Raw genomic sequence first — 24,953 nt, 5'->3', positions numbered from 1 at the left:
TGTTTTAACATTGGAACGTTCCAGTCTTTTATTACGGTCATAATGTTGACATTACCACATACAGCCATAGATGGACTTAACAAATGACATGATAATACACATTGACAAGACACATGCACACTTTTCTGCTGAGTTGTAATATGCAATAACAGGCCAGGGAGTTGAGCTCAGGGGTAGAAGACTGCTATGCACATAGAGGTTGGAAAATAATCTAAAGGTACTCTTAAGAGATTGAATCAGTGCAGGGCAGGGCTGCAAGTGGAGTCGGCTGCTGCCACCGTGCCCAGAGGTGACTGGGTCAGATCAGTGTGGAGGTAGTGGTGGGGCAGTGGCCCGGGTCTGGGTCTTTGCACTGAGAGGCTGGGGGACTTGGGCCTTCTTGTTCTTCTTTTTGCGAGCATGTGAGGAGAGAACCCACAGGAAGAAAGTGTAGGTAGGTTAATATCCTTTAGAGTTATTCTACAGACGGACAACATGTCACATTGAGTTGCCCTAGTTTTGTCTTCCTTTACTCATGTAAGTTTGATAGCAGCGTTATGACACCCTGATGACTATCCACACGCCACGGAGTGGATATTTCCTCTTTCCATCTCTCCAATGTATATAAATAACATATGCATACACTACCCTGACTATTTCAATCTTCTATGTCACATGTTGATACATAGTTGAGATGGACAGTTATTTCCTAAATGTCATGTTCCATGTGAGCGACCTGATGGACTCTTACCCTCCCCTTGGACATGATCACCTGGTAGTCATCATTCCCATCATCTTTTATCTGGAGGGCCTAGAGAACAAAATACAAGTTCAATATTAGGAGCTTGTGGAAGTGGATGAACCTATCCAAAACACTGGCTGCATTCAGGGTCTCAGTGTTCTGCAACATCTCAGCACGCTAATAAACTTGTGGTATAAAGAGAAGTCTTTACCTGGTATGTGTCGCTACTAGTTTCCTGTTTGCGCTTCTGAGACGGACAACCACAAACATAAACACATTAGCAAGACTATACGGATCACGAATATCTGTACACGGAATTAGAACAAGGCCTCTCTCACACACCAGCCATAATAGTCCCCCCACTCCCTCACCCGTCTAGTAGCTGCAGACTGTTGGTCGTCAGCATTAGCACCTGGCTTGAGTTCCTTAAAAAAACATATATTCAGAATGTCAGTACCACGTCATGTCCATGATGACACACACACACACACACACACACACTTGAAAGGTATGGGACGTTTTAGGGAACTCACTGCATGGGTGGGGTCCTCTTTGGGTTCAGGTGAAGACTTGCACCACTACAGACAAAGACAGATAGAGATGAGGGAGAGCGATAATGAGAGAGATGATGAGAGAGGGGAAAGCAGAGATAATGAGAGCGAGATAATGAGCGAGATGAGGGAGAGAGATAATGAGAAAGAGATGAGAGATCATGAGAGCGAGATAATGAGAGAGGGGAAAGCAGAGACAGAAGAGATAATGACACTCTTCTATATCCATGTACAGTATCTATAATACATCCTCTCACAATATTTAATTGTACGGGAACATGCCTCTGTAATTACCTGTGTACAAACTCACCCCCACTGTATACACTTGAATAACTAGTACCTGACAAGTGGTAGACAGTCTGTATTGTGACCCACCTTGGCTCTGAAGAAGAGCAAGGTGGTGATGAGGCAGTAGAAGAGCAGGATTCCATCCAGTATGTAGCAGATGGCTGGATCAGTCATTGAAGCCTCTACAGGCCACACAGAAGACCAAGAACCATTAAAACACAGACAGGGCACACAGACGAGCACAGAGTCAGTCATTCAAACACAAGACGAGTGCAGAGGAAGAGGGGGGTAAAATATATCATTCTAAACTAGGTGGTTTGAGCACTAAATGCTGATTGGCTAACAACCATGGTATATCAGACCGTATACCATAGGTATGACAAAACATGTATTTTTACTGCTCTAATTACATTGGTAACCAGTTTATAATAGCAATAAGGCACCTCAGGGGTTTGTGGTATATGGCCAATATACCACGGCTAAGGGCTGTATCCAGGCACTCCGCGTTGCATCGTGTGTAAGAACAGCCCTTAGCCTGTTGTATATTGGCCAGATACCACACCCCCTCGTGCCTTATTGCTGAAATAAACACAGTCAGTTGAACAGGTGCATGGATACTGAACTAGAAGAACAGGTGCATGGATACTGAACTAGAAGAACAGGTGCATGGATACTGAACTAGAAGAACAGGTGCATGGATAATGAACTAGAAGAACAGGTGCATGGATACTGAACTAGAAGAACAGGTGCATGGATACTGAACTAGAAGAACAGGTGCATGGATACTGAACTAGAAGAACAGGTGCATGGATACTGAACTAGAAGAACAGGTGCATGGATACTGAACTAGAAGAACAGGTGCATGGATACTGAACTAGAAGAACAGGTGCATGGATACTGAACTAGAAGAACAGGTGCATGGATACTGAACTAGAAGAACAGGTGCATGGATACTGAACTAGAAGAACAGGTGCATGGATAATGAACTAGAAGAACAGGTGCATGGATACTGAACTAGAAGAACAGGTGCATGGATACTGAACTAGAAGAACAGGTGCATGGATACTGAACTAGAAGAACAGGTGCATGGATACTGAACTAGAAGAACAGGTGCATGGATACTGAACTAGAAGAACAGGTGCATGGATACTGAACTAGAAGAACAGGTGCATGGATACTGAACTAGAAGAACAGGTGCATGGATACTGAACTAGAAGAACAGGTGCATGGATACTGAACTAGAAGAACAGGTGCATGGATACTGAACTAGAAGAACAGGTGCATGGATACTGAACTAGAAGAACAGGTGCATGGATAATGAACTAGAAGAACAGGTGCATGGATACTGAACTAGAAGAACAGGTGCATGGATAATGAACTAGAAGAACAGGTGCATGGATACTGAACTAGAAGAACAGGTGCATGGATACTGAACTAGAAGAACAGGTGCATGGATACTGAACTAGAAGAACAGGTGCATGGATACTGAACTAGAAGAACAGGTGCATGGATAATGAACTAGAAGAACAGGTGCATGGATACTGAACTAGAAGAACAGGTGCATGGATACTGAACTAGAAGAACAGGTGCATGGATACTGAACTAGAAGAACAGGTGCATGGATACTGAACTAGAAGAACAGGTGCATGGATACTGAACTAGAAGAACAGGTGCATGGATACTGAACTAGAAGAACAGGTGCATGGATACTGAACTAGAAGAACAGGTGCATGGATACTGAACTAGAAGAACAGGTGCATGGATACTGAACTAGAAGAACAGGTGCATGGATACTGAACTAGAAGAACAGGTGCATGGATACTGAACTAGAAGAACAGGTGCATGGATACTGAACTAGAAGAACAGGTGCATGGATACTGAACTAGAAGAACAGGTGCATGGATACTGAACTAGAAGAACAGGTGCATGGATACTGAACTAGAAGAACAGGTGCATGGATAATGAACTAGAAGAACAGGTGCATGGATACTGAACTAGAAGAACAGGTGCATGGATACTGAACTAGAAGAACAGGTGCATGGATACTGAACTAGAAGAACAGGTGCATGGATACTGAACTAGAAGAACAGGTGCATGGATACTGAACTAGAAGAACAGGTGCATGGATAATGAACTAGAAGAACAGGTGCATGGATACTGAACTAGAAGAACAGGTGCATGGATACTGAACTAGAAGAACAGGTGCATGGATAATGAACTAGAAGAACAGGTGCATGGATACTGAACTAGAAGAACAGGTGCATGGATAATGAACTAGAAGAACAGGTGCATGGATACTGAACTAGAAGAACAGGTGCATGGATAATGAACTAGAAGAACAGGTGCATGGATACTGAACTAGAAGAACAGGTGCATGGATAATGAACTAGAAGAACAGGTGCATGGATAATGAACTAGAAGAACAGGTGCATGGATACTGAACTAGAAGAACAGGTGCATGGATAATGAACTAGAAGAACAGGTGCATGGATAATGAACTAGAAGAACAGGTGCATGGATACTGAACTAGAAGAACAGGTGCATGGATAATGAACTAGAAGAACAGGTGCATGGATAATGAACTAGAAGAACAGGTGCATGGATAATGAACTAGAAGGGAGAATAGGGTAGTACTGAGCACAGGGCTATACCCTTACGCAGGTAGACATTTTAGTAGAGTAACTAAGAAACAGACACCCTGTCATCGCAAAGACAAAATGACCCTGTAGATAACTGTCTTCCTCTCAGCGCTCTCTCTATCTATCTCTCTCTCTATCTCTCTCCCTCTTTGTGGTTTGTGTCTGTGCAACTCAGTATGTAGTTCAGTGGTTTCTACAGAAGCTGTATTGTGACAAATTGAGTCTTTGGTGGTGTAACTGCTTGGGGGGGGGGCATTTAGTTGTGCCCAGCTGGTGATCATCTACACATCTGCATCAAGGACAAATTCACTATTGAGTCCACACACTACTCAGGAGCAACATTGTCTCAGAATAATCACTCACCACTTCCACTTCAATTCTCATTCACCAACAGGTGTTACTGTCTCTCATCCGTCTGTGACTCTCTGTCTTTGTGGTAACGTTGAAATGAACAAAGCTTTCATGTTCTACACAGACGCAAAAATAGATGTGTAGAAACGTAGCAACTCAATCACAAACACGAACAGTTAGCACAGAGCAATAGAGCTCCTGGAACCTTCTCTCTCAACCTGACCAGGGGGAGGACACTTTTCATACCCAGGGCAGAGCGCCTCTGGGTCACAGGTTGGTGATGGGATAATGGATGGAACGGAGTGAATGGAATGGTATCAAACACTTGGAAACCATGGAAACCGTGCAATTGATGTGTTTGATACCATTCCATTCAGTAGTGGTGTGGGGTAAAATCACTGGGGAAGCTAAGCCAGAAAAAAGGTGTGAGGGAAAATTGTATTGTCTGAAGAGATAGCCTTGAATTGTACACAGCATCTCCTCTCACTCTATCTTGGTTCGTGCCATTATAATCATTGGCCAGTAAGGAGAATTAAGTAAAACCAGTCCAAGTCCAAATCCCTATCTCCATCCATGGCTAATTTAGGAAAGTGACATTTTTAGCTAGCTAGCTAGGACAACAACACAACACGAGTTTCTGTTAGTGACGTATGCTCTTGATGCGATGTGATTGGAGTGAAGACAAATCCAAACACTTTTGGATTTGTATTTCCCTTGACACTTTTTTTGGTGCACCAGGATCATTCACAGTTGAGCTTTTTTTTTTATCAAGGGAGGCCAAATGCTCTCTGTCTTCCCTTCAATGATATGGGCGGCAACGATCTCATACTATTTTAGACCAGACAGCATCAGATATATGGCCTACACAAACAGAGACAGAGGGGCGCTGTTTTGCTCGCTCGGATGCCTTCTCTGGTGAGATATATTCAGCCTCTTGTGAATTGAAATACTTTTTTGGGGTAGCCTGGCTTCCCTTGGCATCCACGAACACACACCACTGATTCTATTTATTCCGTTCCAGTCATTACTATGAGCCCATCCTCCCAAATTAAGGTGCCACCAGCCACCTGTGCTCTGGGTAGGAAACAAGGTGAAGGCGGTGATGGTGGGAGAGTAAAAATCTAGGGTGTTGGACAGAAAATAATGCACTGTAGTACAGGAAACTTACTATCTGGCCACACTAAAAAGTACAGAAGTCAAAAGTTTCTAACCAAACAGACACTTTAACAAACTTTAACGAAACATTGCCCTAACCTTAACCCTGACACTAAATTCAGGTCAAACACCTCTGTTTTGATGGTATCGCCATTTCTGTCTGTTCCACCATGGCTAGTACGTGACTCCCATGGTACAGCTGGAATGGTACTTACCTGCAGAAGACACAAGCTTCAGTATCACCACAACACCTGTCCACCATGGAGCAGTCATTCTCCCTTTTTTCCTCTCTTTCCCTCCGAGGAAACAAGTGATGATCTCTCTCTTTCTGTCCTGGGGTGAATGATGGCGGTGGCTCTAGAGGGTTCTCTTGGTTAATTGCTTTCTAGCCCTCCCTCCCTCCCTCTCTCTTTCTCTCTCTTGCACACTCTCTCTCTATCGCTGATGACAGGAAGTGGCTGCACTGACACCAATATCTCTGCCCCCTGTGTCACTTCCTTGCTCAAACCATCATTCTCTGACAGGTAGCCTAGCGGTTAAGAGCGGTGAGCCAATAACTGAAAAGTTGCTGGTTTGAATCCTGAAGCCAACTAGGTGGAAAAATCTGTCTGTGCTCTTGAGCAAGGCATTTAACCAGGGGCAGAAATCCCGGGGGGGCTGGGGGGGACACGACCCCCCCATCCTTGGAAAAATATGATTTGTCCCCCCCAATATATCACTGAAACATAACTATGTAATTTAAATAATATTAATAATACGCAATGAAAGCAATTGTGCTGATTATAGACACTTAATAGCGTGTTTTTAAGTTTCAAAAGATTGCGACCCCCCCACACTTTGCCTCACAATGTTTTAATCCACTGCCAGTTCCTTAGTTGGCAAGGTAACAGAGGGGTCGTATCTACTGTCTGAAAGGCACTCAATGCACATAACTGAAGTGAGGTTAATCCAGTCAATCGCGCACACACACTAGCTGAATATGCAGAGCTAGTGCGCAAATATTAACTATTAAGCTAGCTAGTACCTATTCCATTTATGTGGCCTCGTCAAAGATGGAATCTTTGCTATCGTCAATTTATTCCAAGATCAGCATGCAGATGATGTAAGTTAGTGCTTCAAAGTCCCTGCGATAAGGTTAGCGATAAACTGAAGTCCAAACTGAACAGAACTACACTCTCTTCTACCATTGTCTTAAATATATTTAATGGTCTCGTTGCAAAAGCTAAATTGTCGCAAGGGAACTTTTATTTATTTATTTTATTTCACCTTTATTTAACCCGGGTAGCAAAGATTATAGCAAACACCACTGAAACGGAATTGGTGCTCGCTAGCTTTGCAAATTCAGCTATTGTTGGAAGCCAGCCAATATGAAACAAACTATTAAAATTACAAAAGGTTGCAGCATATGTTGTGTAAATGGTGAACTCATACAGCTGTCAACTCTTGTCATTTTAATCCGTTTCACATTTGCTAGCTACCTTTTAGATCGAAGCCCAAATAGAATGATAAAAGATAAGATGATAGAAGCCCATCTCCTACTGTAAATAACCTACACACTGTGTGTGTGTGTGTAGCCAGCCAGCCAGCCAGGTAGAAAAATGGCAGAAAAATAAAAGACGGACATCAGAGTATTTTTCAGTACACCAAAACGCAAAGTAAGAACCCTAGTAGCCTAATATCTCAAAGACTAATTGATAAAATGTTCATAAGAAAGAAATGAAATTCTAATGGAAATGTTTCACAATGATGTCATTAGGCAGAGCTGGCAACAGATGGCACACAGACAGCAGAGTTGGGGACAGATATGCAGGGACAGACTGGCAGAGACAGGGAGTCTCAGGTAAGTTTGTTGAGTCTTTGTTTGGCAACATTATGAAAGGTTCTCCATTTTTTTTACTTGTAAAATAGGAACATAATTGGAAAATGCCATGGATACCCCCACTCTCAAATTAAACTTGTGACTGAACTAAGATTTGTTAAAGGCAATGGTATTGCTGTTGTGATTAGTTGTAACGGCTGTCTTCAGAAATGAACCAAGGTGCAGCAGGTATGTGAATACTCATATTTAATTACCCAACAAAAGGAGTAAAGCATCCACAGGAAACAATAAACACGACAGCAGCAACAGTTTGCAGGCTAAAAAACGCAGTGCAAAACAACCACCCACAACCCCAAAGAAAAACACACACACCTATATGGGACTTCCAATCAAAGGCAACTCAACACACCTGCCTTCAATTGGAAGTCCCAATCAACAACACAAACATTTAACAAACACAAACCACCTGCCACATCCTGACCAAGACTAACACAATTACGCCCTCTGCTGGTCAGGACGTGACAGTACCCCCCCCTCAAGGTGCAGACCCCGGATGCACCTAAAAAAAGAAAACACAAGAAAATCCCCAATACCCCAACAAAACCAACAAACAATAACCCCTAAACAATAAGGGAGGGAAGGGAGGGTGGCTGCCGTCACCGACGGCACTGTGCTACACCCTCCCTCCCCAACCCACCTATCCTGGAGGTGGCTCAGGTGCAGGACGTGGACCTCGCTCCACCTTCGGCGTCGCCCACTTTGGTGGCGCCGATAGCTGCGCCGGGCAGACGGGCCACTCGGGCTGACCCTGGCAGACGGACCACTCGGGCTGGGTCGGAAGGCATGAGGGCCACTCGGACTGGGCCGGAGGGCAGGAGGGCCACTCGGGCTGGGCCGGAGGGCAGGAGGGCCACTCGGGCTGGGCCGGAGGGCAGGAGGGCCACTCGGGCTGACCCTGGCAGACGGACCACTCGGGCTGGGTCGGAAGGCATGCGGGCCACTCGGGCTGGGCTGGAGGACAGGAGGGCCACTCGGGCTGGGCCGGAGGGCAGGCAGGGCACCCTGGCAGATCCGGGCAGGCGGGCACCTCCGGCAGTTCCGGGCAGTCTGGCCACTCTGGCAGTTCCGGGCAGTCTGGCCACTCTGGCAGTTCCGGGCAGTCTGGCTACTCTGGCAGTTCCGGGCAGCCGGGCCCCTCTGGCGGCTCCTGACTAGCGGGCGGCTCTGGTGGCTCCTGACTAGCGGGCGGCTCTGGTGGCTCCTGACTGGCGGGCAGCTCTGGCGACTTACGACTGGCGGGCAGCTCTGGTGACTTACGACTGGCGGGCAGCTCTGGTGACTGTTGACTGGCGGGCAGCTCTGGTGACTGTTGACTGGCGGGCAGCTCTGGTGACTGTTGACTGGCGGGCAGCTCTGGTGACTGTTGACTGGCGGGCAGCTCTGGTGACTGTTGACTGGCGGGCAGCTCTGGTGACTGTTGACTGGCGGGCAGCTCTGGTGACTGTTGACTGGCGGGCAGCTCTGGTGACTGTTGACTGGCGAGGCTGGGCTGACACACTAGACTCCTGATGCGTGGGGCTGGTATTGGACGTGCCAGCCTGGAGACACGCACCTCCATGCTAGTGTCGTCTAGCGGGAAACACCGGACCGAAAGGGCGCGCTGGCGGTCTTGATTGCAGGGTTGGCATCACCCCTTCTGGCTCGATGCTCACCTTGCCCTGGCACCTGCGGGGCACTGGTACTGGGCGAACTGGGCTGTGCGTCCGTATAGGCGAGATGGTGCGTACCTCAGTGTAACATGGCGCCCTCCACCTCATACGCACCTCCCTGTAGTCACGGGTAGCTGGCTTACGGCTCTTCCCTGGCCTGGCCAAGCTACCCGTGTGCCCCCCCCAAAATGTTTTATTTGGGGTGCCTCTCGTGTTTCCTTAGCTCCCTTAACTTGTCCTCCCAGAATTGTCTTTCGTCCTGCCAGGTCCATTCCTCCATTTTCTTTTCCTGTGGCTTCCTCCTCTTCTGCTGCTTGGTCCTGGTTTGGTGGGTGGTTCTGTAACGGCTGTCTTCAGAAATGAACCAAGGAGCAGCAGGTATGTGAATACTCCTTATTTGTAATTAAATATGAGTATTCACATACCTGCTGCGCCTTGGTTCATTTCTGAAGACAGCCGTTACATTAGTTGTGTAGTTTTGGGTACCGGTAGTTAGGAGTACGGCAAACACCTTATTTCTTTGGTTCCTCAATATACATTTACCATATTACAATGTAGGCTATGTGTTACAGCACTACTTTTGGTGTCCCCCTCAGGAATTGCTCTTGAGAAAATGTAATGTAATTGTCCCCTCCAAAGTTGATATCAGATTTTCGCCCCTGCACTTAACCCTAATTGCGCGAGAGTCTAATAAAATACTAAAATGTAAATGTATCTATCCCCTTAGGATTTGTTTATCCAGAGTGTAGGTTCACTAGGCTGTCTCTCCATTTGTTACAGTTGGCATGCTTTAACAACAGACTGTCTATGAATCTAAAATCAGAGATGAGAAATGACATTAGTTCAAAGGCCATGGTCTCTGCTCTTTTACGGTGTCATGAGTAATTTTCTAAAGAAACTGTATGCTTCCTCCAGCAATAGTAAAGAAGAAGGTAAGCATTACTGTGCTTATTGGCGCAACCTGATGGTTAGACCTGCAGGAGCCTAGATTTGGCTCATGTTGTTACAGCCCACAGGTCACGTCAGGAAGACGTGTAATCTCCCCCACCACGACAAAGTGCCAGCTCCAGTATTGTGGACAGTGAGCAAGGATATCAACTTATCATCACGTTTCAAAGATATGGTTCAGAATAACTTAAACTCTCTAGGGTGTTTTTAAATATTATTGACCAGAATGGAGGTTTGTGGACTCGTCAATAGGCTTAATTAAGGTGAAGGACGGGGTAAATAGCATGGGGACGAGAAAGCCTTTTGACATCCCTGTGTGAAATGCCCCCCTGGCATCATCTGACGATGGAAGGTGGATTGCTACTGGTCTGAATGATGAGGGGAAATGCTCTTCAAATGTGACATGATGATAGTGAAGAGAGAGAGAGAGAGAGAGAGAGAGAGAGAGAGAGAGAGAGAGAGTGATGAAGTAGACCTGGGCATACACCTGCTTTCAAAACGAATAAGATGTTATTTGTTCTTTACCTTTTGTATATCGAGAAAACTATATCATTGTTATTACAACGAGGCTACTTCCTCGACCAAAAATACCAAATACAGAATGTGCCACTTGTAATCTTAAGTGCAACATTGTATCCAACTTTACTGTAACTCCACAGCTGTTATATATACACACACAGTTGAAGTCGGAAGTTTACATACACCTTAGCCAAATACATTTAAACTCAGTTTTTCACAATTCCTGACATTTAATCCTAGTAAGAATTCCCTGTCTTAGGTCAGTTAGGATCACCACTTTATTTTAAGAATGTGAAATGTCAGAATAATAGTCGAGAGAATGATTTATTTCAGCTTTTATTTCTTTCATCACATTCCGAGTAGGTCAGAAGTTTACATACACTCAATTAGTATTTGGTAGCATTGCCTTTAAATTGTTTAACTTGGGTCAAACGTTTTGGGTAGCTTTCCACAAGCTTCCCACAATAAGATGGGTGAATTTTGGCCCATTCCTCCTGACAGAGCTGGTGTAACTGAGTCAGGTTTGTAGGCCTCCTTGCTTGCACACGCTTTTTCAGTTCTGCCCATACATTTTTTTGGAAGTATGCTTGGGGTCATAGTCCATTTGGAAGACCCATTTGCGACCAAGCTTTAACTTCCTGACTGATGTCTTGAGATGTTGCTTCAATATATCCACACAATGTTCTTCGGCTTGCAAGCCTCCCCCTTTTTCCTCCAAACATAACGATGGTCATTATGGCCAAAAAGTTATATTTTTGTTTCATCAGACCAGAGGACATTTCTCCAAAAAGTACAATCTTTGTCCCCATGTGCAGTTGCAAACCGTAGTCTGGCTTTTTTATGGTGGTTTTGGAGCAGTGGCTTCTTCCTTGCTGAGCGGCCTTTCGGGTTATGTCTATATAGCACTCCTTTTATTGTGGATATAGATACTTTTGTACATGTTTCCTCCAGCTTTGCTGTTGTTTTGGGATTGAATTGCACTTTTCGCATCAAAGTATGTTCATCTCTAGGAGACAGAACGCGTCTCCTTCCTGAGAGGTATGACTGCTGCGTGGTCCCATGGTGTTTATTCTTGCGTACTACTGTTTGTACAGATGAACGTGGTACCTTCAGGCATTTGGAAATTGCTCCCAAGGATGAACCAGACTTGTGGAGGTTTACAATGTTTTTCTGAGTTCTTGGCTGATTTCTTTTGATTTTCCCATGATGTCAAGCAAAGAGGCAATGAGTTTGAAGGTAGGCCTTGAAATACATCCACAGGTACACCTCCAATTGACTCAAATGATGGCAATTAGCCTATCAGAAGCTTCTAAAGCCATGCCATCATTTTCTGGAATTTTCCAAGCTGTTTAAAGGCACAGTCAACTTGGTGTATGTAAACTTTTGACCCACTGGAATTGTGATACAGTGAATTATAAGTGAAATAATCTGTCTGTAAACAATTGTTGGAAGAATTACTTGTGTCATGCACAAAGTAGATGTCCTAACCGACTTGCCAAAACTATAGTTTGTTAGCAAGAAATTTGTGGAGTGGTTGAAGAACGAGTTTTAATGACTCCAACCTAAGTGTATGTAAACTTCCGACTTAAACTGTATATATATATATATAATTTTTTTATTGTACAAAACACCACAGGAAATACACAAACAAACAAACAAGAACAACATATACGCTATATGCTAGAGGGTACAACAAATTACAGATTATGCAAAGGCCTTAAAGGGATACTTCAGGATTTTGGCAATGAAGCCCTTTATCTACTTCCCTAGAGTCAGATGAATTTGTGGATACAATTGTTAAGTCTCTTCGTGCAGTTTGAAGGAAGTTGCTAACTAGCGTTTGTTTTTGTATTTATTATGGATCCCCATTAGCTGCTGCCAAGGCAGCGGCTACTCTTCCTGTGGTCCAGCAAAATTAAGGCAGTTATATACAAGTAAATCTATGGTAACTGCTAGCATGCTAGTAGATACCATAGACTTCGAGTCATTGTGCTAACGCTAGTAAGCGTTGGTTCACATTGTTTACCTCTAACTTCCTTCATACTGGATGCAGAGAAATAAAAATGGTATCCATGAGTTCATCTTACTCTGGGGAAGTAGATAAAGGGCTGATGTAACCAATGTGAAATGGCTAGTTAGTTAGCGGTGGTGCGCGCTAATAGCATTTCAATCAGTGACGTCACTCGCTCTGAGACTTGAAGTAGGGTTTCCCCTTGCGTTGCAAGGGCCGCAGCTTTTGTGGCGCGATGGGTAACGATGCTTCGTGGGGTGTCAGTTGTTGATGTGTGCAAGGGTCCCTGGTTCGAGCCCAGGTTGGGGCGAAGAGAGGGACGGAACCTACACTGTTACATTGGTGCCGTGACCCGGATCATTGGTTGCTGCGGAAAAAGGAGGAGGTCAAAGGGGGGGTGAGTGTAACCGATGTGAAATGGCTAGTTAGTTAGCGGTGGTGCGCGCTAATAGCATTTCAATCAGTGACGTCACTCGCTCTGAGACTTGAAGTAGGGTTTCCCCTTGCGTTGCAAGGGCCGCGGCCTTTGTGGCTCGATGGGTAACGATGCTTCGTGGGGTGTCAGTTGTTGACAGTTTTTACAGCTTTCTTATTTGAAGAATAGAATGATCTTAATGTACTGTTCGAACTCCCAATAAAAAAAACGGTGAATTATTAGTGAATTTACATGTATGAATATGAAATGATCCCATTAGCACAATTACATTTTGGAGGTAAAATTGTTTTTCTTTATCCTTAAACCCAGCAGTACATTCTCCCATAATGAACAAAAGTCATCAATACTATTTATCAATAATAAACGTACAAATATCTTGCCATAATCTCTTAACATGTAGGAAATGTTAAAATAAATGCAAAACTGTTTCTGTATCCTCATCACAAAAAGTACAGTTAAGTAATAAGGCACAAGGAGGTGTGGTATATGGCCAATATACCACGGCTAAGGGATGTCCTTATTAACGACGTGGAACGACGCAACGCGGAGTGCTTGGATACAGCCCTTAGCCGTGGTATATTTGCCATATACCACAAACTCCCGAGGTGCCTTATTTCTATTAGAAACTGGTTACCAACGTAATTTTGAGCAGTAAAAATAAATGTTTTTCCATACCTGTGGTATACCACGGCTGTCAGCCAATCGGTATTCGGTGCTCGAACCCCCCAGTTTGTAATTCATGTTAATGTTGTTATCTGTCGCCCTACAGCTGTTCAACGATCCCCACCCATGTGACTCTTCTGGGCGGTACTTAAACTCTACATCACATGACCGTTGTCACTTCTTCCTGGTGCAGAAATCATCCGTGGTATGTGACGATCCAGACACTCAACGAAGACCAATTTAATTAGCACCAACTAAACCAAAAAGAGAAAACAACACTGAAGGAAAAGGGCACATTTCCAAAGATTTGTTTCGTGAGGATTCTAGCTTGCGGCAGCAGAGAGAGCACGAGCCGTGAGCTTGCGTTGTTGCTAGTAAAGCTTGCTTACTGTCCTTCGTTCCCATCGCTGGACCGTGTGCATGTTGTTGTGATTCGCCCCTTCCTTGGCAAACAACTTAACAGAAATATGACACAACAACATAGCCGCAAGCAACCTTTGTCCATTGCATTCATCGCGCTTTTAGGTGAGTATGTTGATGCTGGATGGACGCAGTAAATACAACACCTACATATAGAAATAGTAGCTCATACACCATAATTCGGTATTCAACCTATTGTTTTTACCTTGCATGATGGTTATTTACCGTGCATGATGGTTAAACATGGTTCTACGTTTTCCAGATGACTTGCATTTCTGCCTTAGATTATGTATTACAGGTCGATGCGAGACCAGACCGAGTTGTTTTTCGTGCTTAGTGGCTGGCTGACAGCTCGATCGGTAGGTCAAGAGGTGCAGGTGGGCTGTTGTGCAATGGGACCCTCACGTGATATCAAAAGCGCTGTGCCTAGTGATAAAAAAAACAACAGGCTATGTTTTTTTTCATTTATTGATGACATTGCACTCATTCGTTTTGTTTACACTCTCTGCTTGTTTCTTGGCAAGTGACCTTTTTAGCTTTGGGCTAGAAGCTGGTGGTCATGTACTGAGTAGCCCAAGGCTTAACCAAAGGCCAGCAGATGGTGCTATTGAGTCGTTTAATTTTACAGTCCAAAGGGAATCCATGCAGCTGGCTATACACTCGTATCGCCCATGGACGGGTTCATACATAAAACATTTTCCATCCAGTCTACAAATGCGTTGATTTCCTCAACTTGATTTAATGTCGAAGGTGGGGGAAAAAAATGAAAGAATGCCTGCTTTCTTTATGGAACACCCCTTTTCACCACCATGTTAGATTGGACAAAGGGATTTTCCAAGAGTGGGAAAAACCAAGCCCCGCCTGATGCCTGGGCGGGCATGGAAGCAAGTGCATCCATAACTACCAGGACCAGCACACACACCGCTCATAACATGACCTACCAGGACCCGCTCACAGCATGACCTACCAGGACCCGCTCACAGCATGACCTACCAGGACCCACCCTCACCTCTGATTGGAGGACTTCAAACATTTTACACTGTACATTTTGTGTATATAATTATTCCAACACTCATCAATTCCACCTTTCAGACACCCACAGATCAACTCATCTTTCCCAATAAAACATAATTCTACCATTTCCTCTCCCAATACATCCCTCCATTCTCCCATGGTGTCTCACGAGGGACTTGAACCTCCCCATCTGCAACACTTCTGCCGAAATTGCCTCCGAAGATAAACATATTACCCAAGAGCACAATGATATTTCCTATTGACTGCCTGTGGTCCTTCAACCCCTCCAGTAATACAATTTGCAGGTCTAACTGACCCTGATAATATGGCATAATAACCATTCCTGGACCTGACTCCAAAAACGAGCCACCGATGGACAGTACCAGAAGGGATACTCTATTGGTTCTGTTTCTGTAGGGCAAAGTCTGCACCGGTCTGACTTGAATACCCCATAAACTGAACATTCTTTTTGTAGTGAGAATTTTAAATAAAAGCTTAAATTGAAAAGAATGAATTGATGCATCAATTGTTTAGTATATCAGTCCGCTGTTAGCAGAGTTACCAACAACTGAATGCATCCGGTTTTCAGGAATACAGCTAATTCAACTTAGCTACCTTTTCTGATGATAAACCGTCTGTGGGAACTCGCTCAGGCGTTTATTTGACACTTTTTACGTTAGGTTATCCTTGGTCTGAACACTATACGATGTCAGGAAGTAGCATTAGCCACCATAGCATAGTGGTGGAAAATGGTGTTTCATAAAGTATGCATATCCCACCCCACTTTCTTGCCATTAAATCGAGTTAAGGAGGAAGTCGATGCCTTTGCAGCCTGAATGGAGAATGTTTTATGCACGAACCGGTCCACAAGCATTTTGCTTCATCCGCAGTAACATCTGCTAAATATGTGTATGTGACCAAAAACATTTGATTTGAAGGGATACAAGTGTATAGCCAGTTGCATGGATTCCCTTTGGGTGGTAAGATGAAATGACTCCATAGCACCGTCTGCCGTCCTTTGGGCTAGGCCAAGGCAAGCTATTGGATATCAATCACATTTGCACAGCCTGTCTTTGTAATATTCTCTTTTGTAGGACAAACTGGGCCTAAATGTAGCCTAAACGTCAAGATATCAGGGAGAGTGATAGTCAAACAGATAAGAGAGAGCAGAAGGCGTCAACAGATCAATGATACAGGGGAACTGAGTGTGTTACAAACCCTGATGACGATGGCTGTTAAAACGCTGTGGTTTGATCATGAAGATGTATTAACAAACTTTCCTCAGTTGCTAAATATTTGACATTTCAGGTTTCCTCATATTCATACACCTTGGTTCAAAATCAAATTGTATGTGTCACATGCGCCAAATACTACGGGTGTAGACTTTATCGCGAAATGCTTGCTTACGAGCCCTTCCCAACAATGCATAGTTAATACATTTATATTAACACGAGGAATAAAATACACAAGAATGGAGCTGTATACAGGAAGTACCAGATCAATGTGCAGGGGTATGAGGTAGATATGTACATGAAGGCATGGTAAGGTGACTAGGCAACAAAATGAATAAGAATAGTGGTGTAATAAAAGTGTTTGTCGGTATGGATGTTTCTTGTGTGTGTGTGGTCCTCTGTAGCTCAGTTGGTAGAGCATGGCGTTTTGCGATGCCAGAGTAGTAGGTTCGATTCTCGGAAGTACCTATCCATAAAATGTATGCACGCACGCCTGCAAGTACTCCATCATTGTAAATAAGAATTTGTTCTTAACTGACTTGCCTGGTTAAATATAAATGTATGTGTGTATTTTTTGTTGTTGTAGTGTTGCTTTGGATAAAAGCGTCTGCTAAATGGCATTTATAATAATATTGTGTGTGTGTGCATAGAGCCAGTGCAAGAAAGGGTCAGATAGTCCAGGTTACCATTTTAATGAACTATTTAGCAGTCTTATGGCTTGGGGATAGAAGCTGGTCTCTGAGCCTGTAGATCCGAGAGCTGATGCACCGGTACCGTTTGCCAGACAGTAGCGAAGTGATGTCTTTGGCTTAGGTGGCTGGAGTCTAGCAATTTTTCAGGCCTTCCTCTGACACCCCCTGATATAGAGGTCCTGGATGGCAGGGAGCTCGACCCCTAGTGATGTACTTGGCTGTCCGCACCACCCTCTGCAGCGGTTTGCAGTCGAGGGCGGTGCATTCGCCATACCAAGCGGTGATGAAGCCAGTCAAGATGCTCTCGATGGTGCAGCTGTATAACATTTTGAGGATCCGAGGGCTCATACCAAATCTTGTCAGCCTCCTGAGAGGGAAAATAAGCCGTCATGCTCTCTTTACGACTGTCCGGGTGTGTGTGGACCATGCTAAGTCCTTAGTGATGTGGATGCCAAGGAAGCTCTCGACCTGCTCCACTACAGCCCCGTGGATGGGCGTGCTGTCCCCTCTTTCACCTGTAGTCCACGATCAGCTGCTTGGTCTTTCTAACTTTGAGGGAGAGGTTGTTGTTGTTCTGGCACCACACAGCCAAGTGTCTGACCTCCTTGTAGGCTGTCTCATCGCTGTCGTTGATCAGGCCTACCACCGTTGTTTTGTCAAAGCAAGGCACTCACTAGTATTTTTAATCTGCACAAACAGGTAAGACAGACATCAGCTGAAGACGATGTGATTGACATCAGTAGTGATGTCTCCTCGTAAGCCACGTGAGACTAGTATTGTAGAAATGAGCCAAGTAGCACACCTGCCTCTTCATTCCAATGGTTCTTTTGTGGTGTGACCCACTAAAGCTTTTGGAATTTATGTGGACTGCCATATCAATGGAATCAGCAGTTACATTTTATTTTTTTTTTTTTTTTTTTTTGCACAATCCAGTCTGCCACCACATAAAAGGAATTCGCCACAACATTACTCCAAAGTTACTGACCTAGTCAGTGGTTGTATCGCTATAGTCTGAAATGGCTCCTCCGCTCCAGCTCTTCTCCTTCATCTGCACGTATCTAATATCTTATCTAACCCACATGATGGGTGAAAGCAACATTATGGCGGTGAATGCATTTCACATCTGTGCAGATACAGGTGAGGAGAGGAGGCCTCTTAAAGACTATTGAGAAGAATTTACCAGCCGCCAGCTGAGGATCAAACCGTGCTGTGTCTATTTGTCCATCTGTGGTTGTTTTGTTACGTCATTACAGCGGTCACGTTGCATCAGAGCTTTGCTGCCACTGACGCCCCGCCCACGGCTGCCCCTCAAACCACGTCTCCCCCTCCAGCACCCCCGGCTCGGCCCGAGAGAGGCGACTACACTGTAACCAACGGCAATGGGACCGCCTGTCTGATGGCCCGCATGGGACTGCAGCTCAATGTCAGCTTCAGCTCTGCCTCTCTCAATAAGGTACACACACACACACACAGACTTGCACATACTTTGAATCCCAGCGCCTCTCACACACAGTCTTGTTTTACTAACCTTGTGGGGGGGACAGTTAATTCCCATTCAAAATCCTATTTTTCTTAACCCCTAAACTGAACCTTTAACCCTAAACCCCCTAGGAATAGCCATTTTTTTCCCCTTGTGGGGACTGGCAAAATGTCCCCAGTTGGTCAAATGTTTGTTCACTATTCTTGTGGAGACTTCTGGTCCCTACAATTCTAGTTAAACATGTCCACACACTGCCCTGTGTCTTGTTGTCCTGTGTGCAGACTGTGCTGGAAGTGGTGAACCTGCAGCCCAACGTGACTAAGAGCTCAGGGTCATGTGACTCTGATAGCGCCACCCTATTGCTGAAGGCTGACGAGAAAACAACCAACCTCACCCTCGTCTTCTCCCTGGTCAGAACTCTCGTTTGACCTTTTTCTTTCTCTTTACTTTTCTCTGTCTGCCACTTAGTGCTCGCTCTTTATCTTTATTTCTTCTTGCATCCATTAATACATTAGTACATGCAGTAAGGTTTTCTGTATCAGTAGTAGAAGGCTTTTGGCACTAACACCTGACTGCCACAAGATGGCGCCTCATGAACAAGTTGAGGACAGGCATTCGTGATCTATTGTTCCAGTCCTGTGTGTGGCGTAGATACTGTGTGGCGTTACTGGTTCTCTTGTGTCTGCAGAATGCCACGTCCAGTAAGTACCACCTCAGTGGAGTGACCCTGTCGGCAGCCTGGCCAGACATGCGTGGTGAGTCTGGATCCAACAATCACTAGATCATCTAGTGAATAGTACATGCATATAATGAATCTACTGTCTATCCTCTTACAACCCCAATCTGCAGTGTTGAAACCCCTCTATAATCTTCCTTTGCCACACTCTTCCATCCCTGTCATTACTGTAACGTCTTCTTCCATCCTTTCTTTATCCTGTTTCACATCCCAACCATTACCTCCCCCCGAGCTGACAAGGTAAACATCTGTCGTTCTACACCTGAGCAAGTCAGTTAACCCACTGTTCCCCGGGCACCGATGACGTGGATGTTGATTAAGGCAGCCCCCCGTACCTCTCTGATTCAGAGGGGTTGGGTTAAATGTGGAAGACATAGTTCAGTTGTACAACTATGTATCCCCCTTTCCCTCTATCTTCCCTTTCTTACCCCACTCATAACCTCTCTCCCTCCTTCCCACCATTATCTCTCACTCTCCCTGTCGTCCCTCCAGTGCCCTTCTCAGCCAGTAACAGTAGTCTGGACTACCTGCGTGGTACCCTGGGGCGTAGTTACATGTGTCGTGAGGAGCAGACTCTGGCTGTGACTGTGAACTTCTCTCTCAACACCTTCCAGCTGCAGGTGCAGCCCTTCGGCCTCACCGGGGACCAGTTTGGAGCAGGTACTGTGGGTTACCACTTCATGTGGTACTATGGGTTACCATTCAATGTTTCAGGAGAAGATTTATTCCAATCTCAGAAATGTGGATAACATAGATTCTGGTGATTATCATTCCATCACTCTATCATTTTTATTTATTGTTTTTCTCCACTTTCCCTTGCCTGCTCTTCGGTCTCTATAATTCCCCCTCTCTCACTGCCTCTCTCTCCCTCTCCAGCGGAGGAGTGTCAGCTGGATGAGGATGACATGTTGATCCCCATCATCGTGGGCGCTGCGCTGGCTGGCCTGGTCCTCGTCGTTCTCGTGGCCTACCTCATCGGCAGGAAGAGGAGCCACGCTGGCTATCAGACCATTTAAAATCACTTCCTGTCAACTGACCCCCCCCCCCCCCAAGAGCCAGAGAGTGCAAGCCCTCCCCATCTCACCCTCCAGCTACTAACCATCACCTGGATTGACTGAACCTCACTGCGACCCGTAAACTGAACTTCCTTACCCCCATTCAGTTGGTCTTATCTTACAATCCTTGCTGCCCCATCATCCCCTCCCCTCTGAACTCTCTCACTAGCCCCATGTTGGGTTGATATGCGCTTTCAGGACTGAACTGCTCCTTCGTATGGAGAAAAAAGTGTGAATCTGCTGAGAGATTTGTATTTACATAACGAAACACTCTTGACAGTAGAGCTTTTCACGGATCCACCTATACCCGAGACCTGATCCAGAATTCAAAATAATGTCACGGGTCGAATCTGAACTGATTATCACGGGTAGGCCTACATGTAACTTTAATTTACTTGTCCGGAAGAGCCCGTACAGATCTAAACGCGACTGCTACAGTACAGAGAAATGTAGTAATTTATGCTGCTGCTCTTGCGTTTCACGAGAGTGGCGTTTGTTGTTGTTGGCCAATCATAAGTTATCAAAGCCACAATAGGCAAGTCATAGAGCCTTCCTGTGTGGCAAAAGTTAGGAGATATCTAATAAATATAATTAAAAGTTAAAGGAGAAGGATGGGCTACAACAACCATAGTCTGAATGGAGTTGTAAGTGTAGGATGAGAAAGTGTATGCACTGAAGCCGCAGTTAGCCTAGCTAGCTAATATTAGCTAGCTTAATTAGCTTCTCCCGGTTTGATGCAGTCAAGCCCAGTACTACGTAATCATATTTGATAAATAATTTAGCTATTAATCTACTATAGCACGAGTCGGCTTGGTTGGTTGCTGTCTCATCTCTCCCTCACTCGCTCACAGTACGGCCCCTCCCCCACCTGCTGGTGCGACACCTCCATCTCGCGTTTTATCGGCTCCAGTTAAAGTAGCTGTAAAAAATATATATTTTGTTGCTTCCCTCACTCGGATCGGACCGGGTCTGGATCTGACCAGGTCTATACGGAACGGGTCTAGCTGTCTCTGGGTCCGTTCGGAATGCGTCTGACTAAATTCAAAAAATGTATTTATACATATCGGGTTCGAGTAGGGAAAGCCCAGGTCCATTATGGAACAGGTCCAGCTTTTTGGACCCGTGAAGACCTCTACTTGAGAGACACCATCACTCAACATGGCGGGGGGTGGGGTGGAGTTCTCATGTAACCATATGCTGAATAATAATCCACTCTATTTGTAGCCTAGGGTCTCATATCATGCTTACATTTTACTGGTGTCTGACAGGAATTCTGAGGGATTGTTTGTGTACAACCATTGCTGCTCCGTTTAATGGCTACTTCTCTGTTTTGGTTGGTGGCCATTTTGTCAGTCACATCATAATAGGAGGCCGTTGTTACTCCTGTGTAAAGGGAATATTATGACTGTCGCTGGCTGCTCCAACCAAACTTGTTGCTTAAGGTTTTCAACATCATTAAACATAATGAAGTTTTAACTCTGAATATAATATGGAGTTGATGGAAGTCGCCCCCTAACCCGAGTTCGAGGGTCAGATATTTTTTGCATCCACCTAATGGTTGGGGCTGGGAAATCTGATCCCAGATCTGTGGTTAGGGGCTAAGCTAGGTACCAGCGGCAGTTTTGAGAATGGTGGTGTTTCTTAATCCATCTCTTAGAGGTCCCCTAGGTGGACATTTTTGTGCACCTTCTTGGGTTCCTCTTGGACTGGGTTGAGGAACAAGGGTAATTTGATGGTGAAGCAGTTGAGGTCTGCATACCACCGCTTATAGTTACATTTATTAAACGGCACTGCATGGTCAATCCGACATCTGCATTGTCTGTGCAGCATTTACGGTGATACGGCCTCTGCAGAAGTCAGGGCATTCATACTTGTTGTGCTTCATGGAGCAAAGCAGAGCTGTTAAGGAAGTGAAGCTATACGGAGCCCTCCACATTGTACAACATTTGATGGGCCCGCTCATGTGGTACAGAGCTTGATTTGGCCTCTGCATGCCTCAAGAGGCTCCGCATTTGGTTCACACCCTCCATACGAAGCCTCCGATTCACATTTGTTGACTAAGCATAAATTGGCTTTAAGACGGATTTTTTTAATTTAATTTTTTTTTTCCTTTTCTGGGGGGGTTGTACAGATGGTACGTCGAGTGATACACTAAGGGGAGGGTTGTTACAGTTGAATTACATGGTGCTTACAAATGGCTGAACACTAACTCAAAATGCACCTGTGTAACTTGGGACACTTTAGTGAATAGTCACATTTATTTGGTGGTTCTCAAGTTAGAATTCCAGATATTATAGTTTAAATTGTTCTGTTGGCGTTACTGTCAAAAGAACAGCACAATTTTAGGGAGGACATAATTTCTCCACCCCAAAATAATGTTAAGCCAAATGGAATCTGTGCCTCCCCACTTACAAGAAGGATGGGATCTATGCTAATGTTCTAGAGTTACTCGCACTCTAATCTGTCTCAAATGACACCCTATTCCCCATGTAGTGCATATCTTAGTTGGGTGTCATTTGAGTCATAGCCTTTTGTCTCTACACGGCGTTACCATAGAACAATGACATATTTCACCGGATGTATAAATGGCTGTGGTCTCTTGGTTTAGTTATAAAGATCTTTGGCGTCTTTCTTAGATTTTGCCTTGCCTTGCCTGTTGAACGATCAGAGAATGCATCATTTGGAGTAATGAAACTGCATTTTTGTTCCACCCCTCATCTAGAAGTGTTAACATCCATAGGTAGTGATTTAATATGGCTTTAAGAATGTTTTAATTGTTTTCTTAAGTGTAGTGGTCAATAAAAATAAACTGAAGGAATGAGCTCTGTTGTCTTTAATTTGTCGGTCTGGCGTTTGCCAAAACCTTTCGCTCTATTCTAGAGGACTTGTATTTGGGAACCGATCACAATGCTTGGAGAACAAAGCAGGGCCGTAATTATAATATAGATTGGGGGGGACACACATTCCCCCCCCATATTTCAATGTCCCCAATATATAAAACATTTGCTATGCTACCTCGCACCGCCATCCAAAATAATTAGCAAATGGCCATTATTATTATAGTTCCGCATGTGGTTTGTCCAAGTGGTGTTGCCGTTGCTCAACTGCTGTGTCTTCATTTTATTACTATTTAACTAGGTAAGTCGGGTAAGAACAAATTCTTATTTACAATGACGGCCAACAGTGTTCAGGGGCAGAACAACTGATATTTAACTTGTTAGCTTGGAGATTTGCTCCAGCAACCTCCCGGTTACCAGGCCAACACTCTAACCACTAGGCTACCTGCCACCCTTGCAGGTAGGTACAATCAATGTCTCTTTCATTACTTTCAAATGTATTAAAGTGGAAAACTAGAATGTAATGAGTTTTAGGCTATATCACTGTCAATAGTTTTAACGTCAAAACGTCATTTTGCACGAACTGTAATTGTGGAAATAAATATTTTCCTAAAGTGTCAGTAATTGCATGCAGTGGGAATATGTAACAAACGTTTTTGGTGGAAACAGGACGATTTGCGAGTGCTAATCAACCATCACTAACGTTAGCTATCATAGCGAAGTTACCTGGAAAGTTAATTAGCCACACATTCACCCAGCGACCAACAATGGCGCTCACGGGCGTATTCAACTAACAATGTCTTTACTATGTTATAAACTCAGCAAAAATAAATGTCCTCTCACTGTCAACTGTTTCTTTTCAGCAAACTTAACATGTAAATATTTGTATGAACATAAGATTCAACAACTGGGACATAAACCGAACAAGTTCCACAGACGTGACTAACAGAAATGGAATAATGTGTCCCTGAACAAAGCAGGGGTCAAAAGTAACAGTATCTGGTGTGGCCACCAGCTGCACCGAGAACTGCAGTGCATCTCCTCATGGATTGCACCAGATTTGTCAGTTCTTGCTGTGAGATGTTACCCCACTCTTTCCACCTGGCTACCCCGGTCAACTGCCCTGCACCCCCCCACAGCAACTCGCCCAAGCCTCCCCCATTTCTCCTTCACCCAAATCCAGATAGATGATGTTCTGAAAGAGCTGCAAAATCTGGACCCCTACAAATCAGCCGGGCTAGAGAATCTGGACCCTCTTTCTAAAATTATCTGCCGAAATTGTTGCAACCCCTATTATTAGCCTGTTCAACCTCTTTTGTATCATCTGAGATCCCCAAAGATTGGAAAGCTGCCGTGGTCATCCCCCTCTTCAAAGGGGGAGACAATCTAGACCCAAACTACTACAGACCTATATCTATCCTACCCTGCCTTTCTAAGGTCTTCGAAAGCCAAGTTCACAAACAGATCACCGACCATTTCGAATCCCACCGTACCTTCTCCACTCAGCAATCTGGTTTCCGAGCTGGTCATGGGTGCACCTCAGCCACGCTCAAGGTCCTAAACGATATAACTGCCATCGATAAGAGACAATACTGTGCAGCTGTCTTCATTGACCTGGCCAAGGCTTTCGACTCTGTCAATCACCACATTCTTATCGGCAGACTCAACAGCCTTGGT

At 44.7% G+C, this 24,953-nt stretch overlaps 2 protein-coding genes across 7 annotated transcripts; one reads left to right on the top strand and one right to left on the bottom strand.

The window, feature by feature from the left end:
• Window positions 1-14,541, bottom strand: LOC106586761 (high affinity immunoglobulin epsilon receptor subunit gamma). Of its 6 annotated transcripts, none has more exons than XM_014174363.2 (7): window positions 14,436-14,541; window positions 1,648-1,742; window positions 1,255-1,299; window positions 1,093-1,146; window positions 933-968; window positions 731-790; window positions 1-387 (listed from the first exon to the last, which is right to left on the bottom strand). In XM_014174363.2, exons 1-7 carry the CDS (start codon window positions 14,440-14,442, stop codon window positions 304-306), a joined length of 381 nt encoding a protein of 126 aa, XP_014029838.1. In that variant the 5' UTR covers window positions 14,443-14,541; the 3' UTR covers window positions 1-303. The 6 variants fall into 6 exon arrangements, with proteins under 6 accessions (XP_014029838.1, XP_014029839.1, XP_014029842.1 ...); XM_014174364.2 differs by having other exon boundaries at window positions 14,456-14,479; XM_014174367.2 differs by lacking the exon at window positions 14,436-14,541 and adding an exon at window positions 13,823-14,061.
• LOC106586760 (lysosome-associated membrane glycoprotein 1) lies at window positions 13,985-23,257 on the top strand. Its single transcript, XM_014174360.2, has 6 exons — window positions 13,985-14,335; window positions 18,422-18,621; window positions 18,930-19,058; window positions 19,337-19,403; window positions 19,877-20,044; window positions 20,261-23,257. The coding sequence occupies exons 1-6, from the start codon at window positions 14,278-14,280 to the stop codon at window positions 20,398-20,400; spliced, it is 762 nt and encodes a 253-aa protein (XP_014029835.1). The 5' UTR covers window positions 13,985-14,277; the 3' UTR covers window positions 20,401-23,257.
• The last annotated feature ends 1,696 nt before the right edge of the window (window positions 23,258-24,953 follow it).

Source organism: Salmo salar, chromosome ssa25 (assembly GCF_905237065.1).
Source record: "Salmo salar chromosome ssa25, Ssal_v3.1, whole genome shotgun sequence".
Lineage (NCBI taxonomy): Eukaryota > Metazoa > Chordata > Actinopteri > Salmoniformes > Salmonidae > Salmo > Salmo salar.
The sequence above is the reverse complement of the archived record's forward strand: the minus strand, read 5'-3'. Positions and strand labels throughout refer to the sequence as shown.

Coding starts and splice junctions, on each gene's coding strand:
- LOC106586761 (XM_014174361.2), bottom strand. CDS start 5,978: ATGACTGCTCCATGGTGGACAGGTGTTGTGGTGATACTGAAGCTTGTG. Junction 1,300..1,647: donor TGCTCTTCTTCAGAGCCAAG/GTGGGTCACAAT, acceptor CTTTGTCTGTAG/TGGTGCAAGTCTTCACCTGA. Junction 969..1,092: donor AGTCTGCAGCTACTAGACGG/GTGAGGGAGTGG, acceptor TGTCCGTCTCAG/AAGCGCAAACAGGAAACTAG.
- LOC106586760 (XM_014174360.2), top strand. CDS start 14,278: ATGACACAACAACATAGCCGCAAGCAACCTTTGTCCATTGCATTCATC. Junction 14,336..18,421: donor TGCATTCATCGCGCTTTTAG/GTGAGTATGTTG, acceptor ACGTCATTACAG/CGGTCACGTTGCATCAGAGC. Junction 20,045..20,260: donor CGGGGACCAGTTTGGAGCAG/GTACTGTGGGTT, acceptor CTCCCTCTCCAG/CGGAGGAGTGTCAGCTGGAT.